Source organism: Echinococcus granulosus (assembly GCF_000524195.1).
Source record: "Echinococcus granulosus chromosome Unknown EG_S00029, whole genome shotgun sequence".
In the NCBI taxonomy this organism is placed as follows: Eukaryota; Metazoa; Platyhelminthes; class Cestoda; order Cyclophyllidea; family Taeniidae; genus Echinococcus; species Echinococcus granulosus.
Genome location: NW_020170409.1, coordinates 558468 through 574608, shown reverse-complemented (window position 1 = coordinate 574608; position 16141 = coordinate 558468). Strand labels below are relative to the sequence as shown.

The window sequence follows — 16141 nt, the reverse complement described above, 5'->3', positions numbered from 1 at the left end:
TGATGTACTGATCCTGTGGAATGAAAACGCCAGGAGGCGCCACGACTGACGTAGAAGCGCATGTTGGTTTTTGATCTTTGGCCTTAGAAGAGTTGACATAAGTTAATAAAGGACCTTACTGCTGGGTCAATGAGTGTATCATCATCGTAGTGCACTATAATTGAAGTCTTCTGTAGACACCTGCCACTATCAGCGAGTTCAAGTTGTGCACCTTTGTTGAACGGAAAAAAAGTCGCACGCTGTTTCATGCATGCATCCACTGGTACAGCTGTCAGTCACCTTGATTAGTGGTGTCTGGAGTGGGCAGCACCATAATGGATAGTGATAGGGTACGTTTGACGCCTACGAATACGAATGGTTCCATTCCGACTGCATGGATGTGATAATTTTGAGTAGTTTCACTCTTCTGAGCGACTTTAGTCCCGACGCAAGTGGATGGATAGGATGTATTTGAATGTGGACAGATGTAAGTTTTCCTTATCAGTAGGATACCGAAATCTAGTTTCTTGGCTTACATAACTTTGCTTCATTTAGAACAGTGCAAAACTTGAACAGCTGCTTTTGCCGATTTCCGCCTGATACCTTGGCGGCAGAGATAAAGTGTACACGAACCGACCTTCTAAGACCATTCGAAATGAAATCACAACCCGCCTTCAGGGGTAAGGTTGTTGGTCGATGCACTTCTGAACTGCTCTGTGTGTGTTTGAGAGAGGACGTTATCGCGTTCCCTAAAAGAAGAGTCAAGAAGATGAGGCCCTGGGAACTGGCATCTCTACCGGTGTATGCAGCGTGTGTGTACACAAATGCATGAGAGGCCGGAGTTCTGGCTTCCCGAAATTATGGGATACAAACAACCCTCCTTCCAAAAGCTCCAAATTTTGCACAATCATGTTCCAGCAAACTTTGAGGACACATATATAGTGCATCCCCAGGTAATGCTAACTATTCAGGGAAATTACAAACCGGAGCCTTAAGTGTGAAGGTTTCTGGAATGCTCCAGGACGAGGCGCCAAAATGATAAATTTGAAGCTTCAAATGGCAGTTTCTATAACCGCACAATGGGAAGTTTTGCGGGGATTACAAACACCTCAAACAATTTCACCTTGACCCGTCCTGGTTCTTGCCTTGTAAAAGTTCACCATCCTTCCATCCGATTGGTGGTTGGCGTTTGACGGAAAACGTGTCATGTAGTAGAATGCTTTTAAGCACGACTGGAAAAACCGGGAAACGGTCGGGTTACTGTTACGCTGTCAAAATGTTTTGAGATACTCGTAATTAGAAAGCAATCTTAGCTTTGACTACGAATGGTCTGAGCCGAGACAAATAAGATGAATGCGTTTCCAAAGGGAGTTAGCGCTTAGTAAACTTCGCATTGATGGAAATAATTGCTGAACTGGAATCTATCGCAGCGTCAACCTGTCTTTTTTTCTCTGAGGGTTTATAACGGACCTCATACCAAACGTATTTAACCTCCCTATTTCGAACTTCAAGCAAGTGGTCAAATTACTCTGGATCCTCTTATCTACGTTTCAGGTTCAAAAGTTGAAATTATTTCATTTACACAACTCCTCTGTGAATATAAAAAAAATTTCTGGACAAAACCACCCACTATTTGGTGCTGTCATGACTGTAGAAGAACGGTTTTGAAGGGAGCTTGCCTAGCTACGCTCTCCCAGCGGTAGTCAATCTCCGATTTGCCGCCATACCTAATGGCCTCTCAGTCCTTCTGGGTGCTTGGGGTTAATCTTCACCCATATCGATGAATCTTAATGTATCTTCAGGAGTAAGATAAGGCGGTAAATGATCACAAACTAGTTGATATCAGTGATTCCAATTTAAAGGAGAAAATATGATTGCTACTAAAGTTATTTGAATAAAAGATAGCTTAACGACAAATCACACTTTGACGACATCAGGATGGTGCGGGTGACTATTCATTTACTAAAAATTTACACAACTCCTTGAAAATTCTCTAATACTGTGTACACCATTAGAGAAAACTGCCTAGTAGATGGCTGTGAAAGATTCCCCTCATTTATGGAGATTATGAATAGTCTTTCTGCTTTGCTTTTCCTTAATTCCTACAACATGATACTTTGCTTCATGTAAACTTTATTAGCCCATAAAACAGCCTCTACCAAGGGGATGTGGTAAGCAGTGCAATTTGCCTAACAAATTTCAGTTGTGAGTTTACCCAAGTAGGAAGCGGTAGCCAAATTCGATGCATCTGAAAAGCGGCATATCTCTCCAGTGAGAATTACGCGTTAAAATTCACCTTACATAGATCAGTAATTAAAATTTTGGTGACTAGTAAGCTTGTTTAACAAAGAAATGCTTGTCTGAGGTAGCAGTGCAAACCCTTCTTTTAGGCAAGAGTGCTCTATTCTTACCTGATAGGTCGGTGATAATGCAACAGCTCTAAAAGTTCTCACACTCAACTCTCTATCACCGGTTTTAGCAAAACCGTTCCACTTGCATAATGCAATCGCGCATTAGACTCTTGACAACGGCGCTTTCCACCCATCAGCCTATAGCAGTGGACTTCTCCAACATAACTTACAGCCTTGAGGCTTAAAAGTTATAAATGTACCATTTTCTGAAACATATTCTGTCTATTTTCACAATTCCGTGCTGTATAATAGAAAATTTTCTCTTTGGCTTGTTTAAAACACCATGAGTGGCATTTCTATCACCCTAGTGTTTTAGGTCAGGATTCGCGCAGAAATAAGAGGATCCCGTGACATCCGTCACTTTGCAATAGAGTGACTGCGCAGGCTTTCATCTGCTACACTTTTTACATCAGGAGAATAAACAGCCATCGCAACCGAGGAGTAATGATTAATTTAAAAACCACTTCGCACAACAGGGGTGGAATTTAACAGTTGTGTCTCATGTATACGTTTCTCGTGCATGCTGCTGTGTAGGATTGCTAGCTGTTCACCACGAAAGCTGTTAATTTCAGAACCAGAAAATAGTGCCGAGCACACTCAACTACTTATATTGCACGAGTAACACTCATCAGTGCTACAACCGCTTCACGGACGTGGACAGGCCTTTGAAGAGGGTGAAGAGGAGACAGAGGGTAAAGCAGTTATGACAGCAGAGGCGCGGCCCGCTGCAGTGGGGAGGGGACGTGAATTCACTGGGTACAGGCAACTTCCAGGGGCGGATGAACCGACAAAGTTGCAGTCCCACTTCCCCTCGGCGTTCTTAACGCATCTAGTAGGCAAGAGAGAAGGGCATAATACCACAGAAATGCGACAGTTTGTTCAACTTTTTGTATTATTTCTCTATGCAGCATGGTCTTTTATTCATGTACAGCCTCACTGCTCTGTTAGCATCACGGCAACGCTGCGCCAAATGTATTGACAAAATCATGGTTTTGACGGTTTCAGAATTTATGCTGACTTTCTCACTGCACTTTCTCGAGTCCTTAAAACGTCATTTAGCACTCAGCAATTTTCACATGCTTTCTCCACTTCGAGTGGTTAAGTGATGACCTTAAGATGAACAGCTTTGCCGACTGAAGACAAATGGTAAGTAGAGGATGACAGCTTAACAGTCTTATTAAATGAAATTTAGTCAACAGAACCGCCCACTTTCAGAGACATCTCGGAGGAGTTAAGCTAGATTAATTGTGCTCAATTTTGGCAAAATAACACTTGTTTCAGTGATAGGTCTTAATAATAGGACTGTTTAGACTCCACAGACTTTCATGCACGACATTTACCTTAACACCATACCATACGTTCTGCATACCTAGTAAAAAACTGCCATTCAGATCCAAAAATTTACCAACTTCCTAAGGGGAGCTAGAGTGTCGCCAAACAATCGCAGACAAGGACCTAAAGGGTCCTTCACTAGTCCATTTACTAAGGTTGATTGCAGATTGTCACAGTTGTTCTTTAGCGTAAAGGAATTTCTTTTTTGTAAATAAGGAATAGATTTACCTGTAGGCGGGTAGGACCAAGTCTGGCCTCTGATCGCTAAAAAAGAGAACAGGGGAATAGGATTTGTGCACTATGTAATAACCAGGTGACCAAAAAGTTCGTGTGACTTTCCGTGAAGCTCATTGCAACGACTTAGTGCACTTCACAGGGACCTGTAAGATGCATCCTAAAGCATAGATGCGCATCGGCCGGTTCGTGAGGCACTTGTTCCCTTGGTCTCTACTCTTTTCATCTTCTTATCAGCCCTTGAATTTCAAAAGAACCAACCTAGTATGACTTGAGCTTGTCCGCTTTCCGAACCGAGTGAAAATTTGGTGTTAAAATTGTAGGACCCTCTCGTAACCATTGCTATATTGCAGCTAGACGAAAGGCAATAGCAGAACATACCGCCCAGAAGTGGTTTAAGCAATATAACTTTGATGATTTACTCAAAGATTTGCCAAGTTTGGGAATACCTTCTGCTTAAGTGAGGAATCGCGTGTCGTAGGAATAGTGTAACTCGAGATACATTTACTCGATAAAACGCGATTGCGGGTAAGGAAAAATTCTTAAGACATAGCCATGGACGGCAAACCATTGAGAAGAAGGTGGTCCTTTTATTGGGAAAACACGAGACCTCATAGAGGCATAAAAATGGCCCGTGAGAAGATTTGCCCTTTAGGATGAAGAAAAAGGCGGTACTTCCTCAGCATCTTCATCCACCATACTCCCCTGCTAGCATGAGCCTAAGTGGTTTGAACCTTTTCTTGGCGTTAGATGGTGTAGAAAGTTGGGGCATGAAGATGCGAAGTAAGCAGAGGTGCCCAGGGTCATGTGCATTCCGTTTTACACAAATGGAATTCGCAAGCTTGTGCCTCGTCACAGTTACCGATAGTGTAATGGTAATGCTAAAAGAAACTTCCTGCAGTTAACTTGCTTTTTTCATAAAAGCCACACGAGCTCATTTGGTTTATAGCTTAAATTTTTCTTTTCAGGCAATAGCTGGTACTTTAAAGAGCAAAAATGCAACAATTTAAAAGGAATTACCCCACATCACGGCGACTCAGGTACTCCTGTATCTCCTCGGTGGCTTTGCGCACTCTGAAAAAATCCGCAGCAGCGAATAATGTATTACGTTTATGTATAAAACTAAGCCAAAAGTAGGTGTTTTGGAAAAAGTAAGGGAGAAAGTGGAATCGTAGGGATATATTAACCAAGAAAAAACAGTAGATTTTAACTTACGCCGCATCCCAATCAGTGCAGCTAAAAGAATGGAGGAGAATTTACAGCCGAAGTAAAAATTACAATGCGCAAAAAAAAACAATTGTGAGAGCTATTAGGGCCGAAATCTCAGGGAAACTTGTGAACGATGCCTCAGTTTGACATACTATGTGGTTTCAATAATCTTATCAGATGAATAAAAAACAATTGTTCTACTTGGGAGCTAACAGCCAGAAACGTGATTTTTAACGTAGCTAAGGTAGGGACAAAAACAACCCTAAGTATATTGGGAGAGATGTTATTTAATTTGATTTTCCAACCCAAACCCAAAGCATTATGATCAGTAAGGAGATAAAAAGTTTGTTCAACTGCCTGTTACAAAATGGTTTCCTGCCTCTCCTCTTCATGTGGGCTCAGAGAAGTAGGCTTGAACAGCCGAGGAGTAAAAAAAACTTGTATTTTACATGCATGCCAAGTCGGCGCTAATTTGGTGCAATTCGATTGGTTGAAAAGCACTGAGGTAATATTTACACTGCTAATAGAGGTGGTCAGAGACTGACGTCTTTTCTGGTACTTTTGGGCTTTGGAAGTACTTCTAGGCTTGTGGTAACACACAAAATGCGTTTTAAAAGTCAAACTCACATTTCAGGTTCTTTTAAGGCAGGAGGAGGTGGCGGGGACCTAAAAACAGGGTGAAGATGATTGCTGCGCCTCATTTTTATGACTTTCTTTCTCAAATGGAAGAGAAATACGGTGGCTACTACATCCTCACAAGTTAATTGCTTAAACTATCTCCCTCTCAGCAATGCTAATTTATCGGTAAATGAGAGCCTTCATTATGGTTTGATTGAATTAACTTAAAACCAAGCAGATTGACGTGATTCTTATGAGTCAAGAAAAAAAGTTGCTTATACGTGAAAAAGTGCAGATCAGTGTGCTAGTTTGAGTTATGCGTGAGAAGATAGCTGAGAACTGAGGCCATTCGTTACTCTGGCATAGCTAAAGCATTAATGACCGACAAATGATTTATAAGGTCAGAGCTTTTTGGTTTCTACTGATGCGCTATCCTTGGACACAGTCTTCATTGTCTCCACTTATACCTCTACGTTATTGGTATCACTCTCTCCATAGTGGTAAGGCAGCTTTTTGCCTTAGAGGTTGGAATGAATAAGGGGTACTCAAGTCAAAACAAAACCTTAAAATTTATTAACGTGAAATCGTTGGGACATATCGGCATAATGGCAGCAACAGCAACCACTAAAATGTGATAATTAACATAACTATTGGCTGGCGAAGGCTTTGAACCCTAATTCGAGGCTGTCTGCTCGTGTCTATAGAAGATTTGGGGTACAACACGGTACGGTGATGGCACACTAAGCCACGCAGCGGTAAATCATTTAATTCACCGGCGTCTCTACTTCAGCAACCACCTCGACCGTGGTGCTTCTCAGGGATCTCACCTCACTGGATGGCAGCCATTCGTTCCTGTGAACATTCATTCAATGCTTAGAACGCTTAATAGATGCAACATGGAATGGTATTGTAAAAAAGACGGAACTTTTTAAACTAACAGGAAATAGAATACAATCGATCAGGGTTATTAGCTATTTCGGAAGGTTGAATCAAGTTGGGAACTAAGAAAACTTTTTGCTCTTGACCAGCACCGATGATGAAGCCAAGCAGGCTCTTCCATACCAAAGCTACTTCGAAGGTCTTAGTTAAACACTGGGATGAGAGTGTGCACATGTGTTTCATGATATCATGCATAAAATGGATGCAGCTTCTATCTCTTGAACTATTTTCTATGCTCTACTATGCATTTCATTTATTACAGCTCCAGAGGACAAAGTGAAGAAGCATTTCACGCACTTAGCCATTGTCACACCTCCCTCATCGTCATCGAATTCAGGACTTTTCTCTCGGGCGAAAATCTTTTTTCCAAAACTGACGCCTACTTTTGCGGCGTGACGGAAGGTACCGAAGCCCTGGGAAAGGAGGATGCAGTAGGATTCAAGGACCTCAAACATAGTGACGCCGGAGAGACCGAGGAAGAGACCAAAGATTCCTCCGAGGGCGGCAAGGAGGTTGAAAAAGGAGGCCGATTCGCCTTCAGAGTGAATTGCAACGCGGGAGTTCTCCGCCGCTACGCTTATTACCAGATAATCGGTTTTGGCCAATCCTCCACTAGCTTTAGACGACACGCTGGCCTTGGTTGAAGTATTGGTGCCGTTTGGACTGCTGATTCTTTCCAACAGTTCTCTCGGTAAACCCTCCTCAAGTGCCAGCACCTGCTGGTGGGAGATCTCGTTAACACGCTCTACACAGGGCTGTGGACACAGCCAAAAGTGGCGAGTATGAGGCTTGAGCTTCACCAGAACCACGCGGTACCAGCGTTTGGGAATGGAGGCTTCCAATATCTACAAATTAAATAAAGCTTATAAATTCCACTATGATTCTACTCCGTAGGCTACTATTCATAACAAAGCTTCAGTCTAGTTCAAAGTCCATTTGGATGAATGAATTAAATAGCGTAGGTAACAGAAGGTACTCGGAACCACCATCAGTTAATATTTGTGCATAAAATCACTTTATTCAAGCCACTTTCAGAGAAAACAACCATATAGTGTTGAAAAATCCATCGTTGAAGCGGATAATGACTATATCAAAAAACAAGTTATCACATCTCTCTAAGCAATTAACTTTAGTCTGATTGTGGTTGGTCTCTGGGCACAAAAGACAACAGTTATGCAGCAAGTTGGAAGTTAACTTCACTCCCATCAGCTTTGTTCAAAAGTTGACTGTCATTTAGGTGACTATGGTTTAGGGTGACAGAAGTCCTTGGTAAAGCGGACAAAGGTAGAGGAAAGCTATCATCGCAAATACCCTGAAACCACTGATATTACAACGTGGCACAGAACTCCTTCATTTACTCTCCCTTCCCATATTCATATGTGCAACCAGTCATGGAAACTAGGGGTTAAAGATGAAGGAGTTATTTAACGACACCAGTCATTCGAAATTCGCACTGAAAGACAGCAAAATTATCTTTATGCAAACTTTACTCTAGACCCTAATGCCTATTGCTGGTATGCAAACGTGGAAATGACTTTCCCGAGGACTGAGGGCTAGCAAAATGACTAAGGGAATTCCATCAACTGACACAGGGTGTGGTAGAGCATCGTGCCAGGCGAAAGTAGCATTTAGGCGACTGGACTTAAAGGCGATGGAGCCACACAACTTGATGAAGTGATGACGAGTTGTGGAGGAAATTATTAATGTTTTTGCATGGCAGATTTTAGGGTAGAAAAACCACTGCATGTCATCACGATAATGGTGAGTGTTGAGTGGATAGGGGAGACTTTGGTTTTCAAGGGAATGCTTCTAATGCAAACGTATTAATAAAACACTTGACCATTTAAAGGAAAGTGCCATTAAAATCTGCATTATTCAAACCCTGTGAACTTAGGGCGAGAATTTGCCTCTGCAGCCAATGTTGATAGAGGTGCAGTGAATGGGGTCAATTCTCTTTTCTAAATGCAGCACTTTGACCACCTTCTCAGGATCTAAGTAGGAATTGTAGCAAAATCCTATGCTACATCCCCATTAAAAAGAAAAGTAATCGAATTCCACTGGGTAGAAGTGAGCCCAAACTTGTCATCACCTTCGGTCAGTTATCAGATGTGACAAGCTGGTAGTGTGAGGCGCGTGCCTACCCAGCAGACAGGCGACAAGTTCCAAATCAGCCTGAAGTCGCCTTCGCTGCAAGAGCTTGGCACAATCAGTTGCAAGCATTATCCCACCTTCCTTACATAATTAATTTCTAAGTGCAACGAACAATTTTCAGGGCTTTCAAGTGTAATTTATTGGGGACGAGACCCAGATGTGTGGGAATATCAAATCATTGACAGAGGTAGTAAAAACTGCTGTCCGAAGCACAGCAAATAGGCCAAAATACTGCATTTTCTCTTGGTTTTCATCACTTTTAAGAGCATATTCCAGAATTCACTTATTGAAAGCACTAAATATATAATGCTGGATAGGATTACATCCATTTCTTTAAACATATGGACTAGTAAAATGTGCTATCCTTGTAAGTTTAGTTGTATCTCCCAGGTGATACCTGGTACGACATCTCAGCTAAAAAGTGAGATCCTTATTCATCCAATCGAATATTCAAGGAACGGGTTCCAGTTCCAGCTCCAGTGTATGCCTTTAGTCTTCCTTACAAAGATCAACAACAAGTAATACGGTCTCATTTGTTTGTTGGATTTTAGAATAAATGAACCACCAGTTGTTGTCCCAATAATGTTAAGAGCATTGGAGACAATGGCAACTGATGGCCTGAAGACGCAACTGGTTCCAGCTTATCGTGTTCTTTCACAACCATAAGCATCGTTTAGCGTAAAACACTTTGTCAAGGGGTGAATTAAAAGCGAATGAGACTAGTTTTTTTTAGAACGAACTCTACTCTTAGACAGTTCTTTAACGGTAGTTATTTAGCTTCATTGCGAAGAAGACGCCACTTCCCTCATGGGGTGTAGACCACTAAATTTCTTAACAGTGCCTTTGAAAGCGCAAAACATCCAACAACCGCTGCTTGATCACCACCTCTTAATCAACTTTAAAAGGCCTGCGTAATTTTACATCCTAAATGTTCATCAAATCAACTACTGACAATCAAAGTAACCACCACCAAATTATCCGCTCAAGAGCCAATTATGTTATGGCTTTCACTAAGACGCTCACATAGTTGGCAATGAGTGATGACAAGAGGTGGAAGAGCCCAAATCCCACACGCCAAACTCCAGAATCCCTGACCGCCTGGTGTACAAGGGAAGATTAAGCCAAAGCGCGACTTTCAAAATTAAGAGTGCTGTGATAGCGCATTCACAGCGACCATTAAAGCATTTAAGGTAATGATATCAATTTTTCAATGACCAAACACGAAAGACCACCGTACATACCAAAATATTTTGATGTACCGAAGAAGAAGCGAAGCGGAATGTTCTAGATTACTTCACACTCCTTGGCAGATTCTTATATGCCGAAGCTGCTTTGAAGGTACTTGTTAAATGCTGAGTTGTGTATATTAACGTGGCAGAGGAACCTACTAGAAAATATATACACTTTCCACCCCCTCATATTTACGATGTGATCGCTCCTTGTAAGTTCTCAAGCACTGCATGCCAAAAACTTAAAACACATACTTGTGCGGATTAATGAACAGGAGAAGTAAAGCACCTACCTCCTCATCCGACATGCGCATAACATCATCGTGACAGGCTACAGCGGCGGAAATGTTGTCACGACCATCGTCATGGCAGAAACCCTGGGTAGCAAGGTGATTGACAAGGTAGAGGGGCACCATAGAACTCTCCGAGAGGCAGCCACAGCGCCGCTGCATCACCGACTGTCGCAGTGCCGCCACACAGTTGCGCCGCGTGTACTCCACTGAAATGGCGCGTCGTTTTTGCTCCTTTACAAAGATCTCCACGTCGAGGTAGAAGATGGGATGGATATTTTTCTTGCAAGGTCGAAAATATGTGTCTAGGCGATCGAGGATCTTCGAATTGAGAATAAAAATGTACCAATGATACAAACCCTAAAATAGCTAGAAAAGGATTGGATACAATCCATCTCTTCTCGGTTGCAAATACCAAGTAACTTTATACAATTTGGGACAATTTTTCGACCACTGCTTGCGTAAACGTTTGGTTTTAGCTGTTTAATATGGGCAAATTTGCAAAAATTGGGACTTAAATCACATGCATAAATATCCCTTCGAAACGGGTGATTGATAATTGGAATAAATAATAAACACAAAACAATTTCTTTGCGTTATCCTTCGATAGATTTGGGAATGGAGAAGTGTTAGGGCCCTGTTAAACACTTTAATTCATTAAAATGCTGGTTGAATTCGAAAATCTGTGCCCAAATAGATAATATCTATTAAAGGAGACCCTTAGAAAGCACACATTTTTAGTGGCGGTATTTGGATTAGTAAAAGACCCACAATTAATAAACACCAGAATATCTTTCACTGGTTATTCACAAATGCACAAACCCATCCTTTGGTGATTAAATGAAGCCTTGCTCGCACATATGTATGTAAACAGCATTTCTCGAGGTCTCTTTTGCATTCTCTATGAGAAGTGTTTAGGTCAAATGGAGACATTCAACTTTACCGATGTCCAACATCCACCCGTCGTAACGCTAATACATACACTATTAGGTCTTATGCATACCCTTTGTAACCCGGTGCTCCAGTCCAATTCTCTTTCCACCTGTCTAATCCATCCACCGCTAATCGAAGTGGCAACCAAATGCGACAGTAAGTGCGTGTGTGGAACAGCGAGTCAGGGGTGAGGAAATAATGTGCAAAACTTGACCTTAAGAATATCTGTCCGTGTCTATGGATGGTATGATGATGGGGCACTTAGTCGTCCACCTATAAGCCTTTTACTTTAACGATGTCAACATTTCAAATACTAAAGACCCCTAACCCAGTAACTACCTCTACTGTGGTGCCTCCCGAAGTTGCCACCTCACAAAACAGCAGTCACTTGCTCTTGTGAGCATTCATTCAGTGCTTCTAATACTCGTCTAATTTGAGATGTCTGATCGATGCCTAATTAATCTGTCGTGAAGTTACCCAGCAGGAAGGGAGAATGTAGCACCATTGTTCACGAAGATGGGTGTTGGCAATTGATAGTATATGCTACTGAAACTCAGAATGGGTTGCTGCAATTAAGAAGGCTTCAATCGCATAATAATACATCATCAGTGGTACTGAATGAAAAACCCCAGCTGAACCATAGCTGAAATGTGAGGACAGTGGAAAGGAGGGGTGAGATGATACTCGTAAACTCACAAACTGATTGACAGTGACGACAAGATGCTGTCCGAAACGCACCGATGTACGCACTACTGAGTGTGCATCGCCAATGGAGGCAACATCGGCTGCGGAGAGAACAGGCTGGTCGTTCTCGGCGACGTCGTGTAGCAGCACCTGGAACCCGTCCATTTCCGTGGCTACGACCGCGTCCTCCGAGTTCGCTGCGCCTTGGTGATCATCCCAGCCCTCGGGAAAACGACAAATCAAAAACCCACTACACATAATCGGCTAAAATATCTTCATTAAGTCTCTCAAAAACGATCAAGTACATCCAAACGATATTGGAGACCTATAATGGAAACTACGGTCTCCGTTGTGACAGAACGGCGTCATTTTTATGTTACCCATACTGTCGGTCGCTCAGTCCTTCCATATGTTGATGTTGATCCTTTAATAGCCTTCAGCGATTGAAAAAGTACTCCATTGTTCCATCACTCAAAACATGTTGTACAGACATGAATACTGCTTTTGTCAACATCAAGGTTTGTTGTGCCTTTTATAGGCAAAAAATCTGCGACCTACACCAATGCTGCCAAAAGTCAAGACACATAACAAATCGAGAACAGGGAGGAGCCAAAGTGATGAAAGTAGAAGACGAAAGACGGAGATGAACCTGGTAGATGCTAGCGTCTGCGTCCGCATAAAGAAGTGCAGGGTGGGTCTGTTCTTGTTGATAGGGTCTCTTGAGTATAAGATGAAGGCCGGCTCTGGAACCGGACCTCTTGACACTCGTCATTTTCATACGAATCTGTCAAATTAAATGAGATAATGACGTAAAAGTGACATTAAATGAAATTATATGCAAAAAATGCACATAACCCTGGTAGAAAAATGAGACAGGAAGCATAAAAATTTCGATTAAGCGGGTATTTAAAAGAAGCATGTGGTGAAAACGCGAAATCCTCAAAGAGGCGCCGTCGCCACCAATACTATTAAGATCATCGCCAATTCTACCAATTATCTTCAGTTAGAACTAACAAAGTCAGTCCTCACTTTGCAAAGTTCGATATTACCAGCCTATCACCAGAACGAACTGACATTTAAGTTCATTTTGCCCCACATATGGTCCTTGCCCTAAAATAAACAAGTCAAGTAAACATTTTTCTTATGACCTCAGTAGTCACTGAATCCTTCCAAGGGCAAATTTTGCCTAAGCCTGCTTCCAGGTGACCAAAAGCTCCAACCCATGCAGTGGAAAAAGTCCTTTTCCTCACTTGAAAGCATTGGTACTTCGCCGTGGTGACTATTCTAACAGGTGACTCCTTCGGCCAGATCGTTTGATTGGCAATACTTGTGGCAGCTTTTAGTCTTTCCGTAATATTTCCCCTTACGTCTTTGTACCCATAGATGCGACCGGGGTCGAGAGTCCAGTGCGAGTTCCCCACGTAGACACCATTCTTACCCGCATCCGCCTCTCTGTTATCACCTCCACCCATCCCTACGAGTTCTACGCTGACACCATTCACGGGGAGCTCTGGACAGGAAAGGCCATTGTACTGACAGGCCACGAAGTAGCGCTCCCAGGGTACATGCAGGCTGGAAGTTTTTATGTATGTGCGAAAGAAGGAGTACTTGCTGCGCTGACGCCATTGACCCTCGTATTGGGGCCACTTTTGGGGATCCAGGGTCGAGGTGTTCGGGGATTCCTTCATCCATAGGCTAGCCAACTTCTTGTACCTTAAAAAGAGTAATAGCAGGATATTTCTTTCTGTAAAAGTGTGAAAATAGTTATCTTAGATGACCACACTTGACTCGACTTAATCCTAGTTGAATCTGTTGATTATGCGCATTGGACATCATGGTTTTTAATGGCATTTTGTGAAGCTTAACAATGTTTACCGCTACATCCCACATAGCATCACCACCTCCACCACAGGATTAACCGACTTAATTGTTGCTCAAAAACTGAAAATCTGTAAAGTTCCCCGGACCACAATCATTCTACACCTTCTTCATTATGGTGAACTTAATCTGTCTGTTTACGATACGGATCTGGTGCTGCTATAGTTACCATAAACTGATAAGGGCACACGTCACATCACATATCCACGGGGATGGTAGCGAGGATAGTTTCCTACTAAGTTATAAATAAAATACCAATAACTTTTAGGTGATGCTGTGATTCAATGCACCCTGGACTGAAAGGTACGTGCAGATTTCCCTTTTCTAGACAAATAATGGGCTAAAAACTTCCTGTAATGCATTTTAATCAATCTGGAAGACAGCTAGGTGTACATCAGGCTCATTTCACTCCGTTAGATTAAAGTAGTACTTAGTCGCGGTGCCCTCTGCTAGACTTCAATTTGGAAGGGATTATAACTTAGTAAATTAACTTACTCTTGAAATGCGCCTCCTTCAGCTTCTAGTTGGGCCATGGTGAAGGGACTATCAGGACAAACAGTGATAGCGGGGAAGCGAAACTCCTTCATGTCCCTATCAATGACAGTAGTTACAGACATATTGAGGAATCCGAGGACCATCTTCCCACAGCAGATCCAACACAACGCAGTCATGATGCATAAGAGAACAAAGACAAAAACTCGACGCCAATCAGCCGGCGTCTCCATGAGCACATCCACCCCGTGAAAGGTGCTTCTCTCTCCCCAGGCCCTTAGCCTTTCCCTAACTGCTTCAAATCGACGCTGGTCCTTCTCCGCACGACTCATTGTGTAGGTGTCTCCTTCGCTGTCTGTGCCAGGCTTCTTCCGCCTCTGACATCTTCTCCAGGAGCAAAATTTTTTGAGTATACTGCCCTCCGAGTCACTATCGTCGCAATTACTCGCCTTTTTTCCACGTTTTTTAAAGAATCTTTTTCTTCTACTCTCATCGGAAGTCGCCTTTGAAGTGCTCGATACACTGGAACCCACATCTCCGTCACTAAAATAAAATTTACCAGATTTTCTGTCACAAGGCCTCTTCTCGGACCCCCTTTTAGGGACAGGACTCAAACTGCAAGTTGAAGTTGCTCTGCTAGGCCCCTGATTCTGGTTGCTGTCGTCTACACTGCCCCCTGATATTACTGTGGTTGTCACATCAGAGCTGGTAATTTGGCGCCGCCGCCCTAACTTACGGTAGACGCAGGTCGTGGTGGTCGTGTCAGTGATGGTGGAATCGATGGTTGAGAGCAGAGACATGGAATTCGTCTCATCTTCACTGTGGGAATTGGCAACACTTGTGTGCGCCACGCGGCGCTCTGCCACTCGCGGCATGTCCGCACACCACCAAACGAGAAAATCGATGCGAACGCCTCAGCAAACAATTGGATGGCAGCGCTTCCAACGTCTGGCCGACGCCAGAGACAACTTTCAAACACATTCGGTATCAGGCCGTTTCGAAAGATCTCTCACCACGGTCCAGATGCTTTAGTGTTCTAATGTGATGCCAAGCGGTACCCATCTGTTCTGACCAATTCAACTGCTGCTGCTGCTACTCAAAGCTATAAGATGTCGATGCCCCCGGACGAGGAATACTTCGCACTTTTTTGGTCTAATTTCAAAATAAGCTGTTTGTGACGCGATTTGGCACGATCACGGTTACCAAAAACTGATAAAGAACACGTGTGACACATTCGTGTCACCAGGCTCAGATAAGAAACTCGGACTGTCACGCCTACTTGATGTGGTCTGCAAAAAAAAATTCATGCAAAAATTTGTAACCCACCAGCCGCTCTAAATCTTCGGTTAGGCAAAAATAAAATTGGAACTAAGAAAACCTTAGAATAACAGCCCTGCATTAACTTTAACTTCACTTGAGCTTTGCAAATGGGAAATAAAGGCAATGCTGTGATGGGTTGGTTATTCGTTTAACTCTCGGTTTCGGCATAGGGATCACTTAGGGGCTCTGCCATCGCATCTTCGCCGGGTGGGCTAACATCTGAGCTGTGTCAGTAGCCCCAAGTCCCACTTTATGTCTAATATACACATTCTGCGCGAGCACTTTGCTCTCTTTCCTCTCCGAGGGAGTCTCTGGCCCTGCAATACAAACAGTGGCCACTTCGAAGTCCCAACAGGGACCACAACGAGATAACGGTACTGTGAATGAAGCTCTAACAATCAGAAAATGCCTCTTCCCTAGGAAATAAAAGTAGCTTAAGAAA

General features: G+C 42.9%; 1 protein-coding gene across 1 annotated transcript; it reads right to left on the bottom strand. All coding sequences in view use genetic code 11, as the record gives it.

The window, feature by feature from the left end:
* Positions 1 to 3035: 3035 nt before the first annotated feature.
* Positions 3036 to 15254, bottom strand: EGR_04584 (hypothetical protein; the record flags this gene model as incomplete). Its single annotated transcript, XM_024493833.1, has 11 exons — positions 3036 to 3219; positions 3951 to 3986; positions 4977 to 5030; positions 5172 to 5192; positions 5793 to 5831; positions 7020 to 7567; positions 10396 to 10713; positions 12022 to 12231; positions 12659 to 12793; positions 13260 to 13722; positions 14383 to 15254. 11 exons carry the CDS (start codon positions 15252 to 15254, stop codon positions 3036 to 3038), a joined length of 2880 nt encoding a protein of 959 aa, XP_024351761.1.
* Positions 15255 to 16141: the final 887 nt, after the last annotated feature.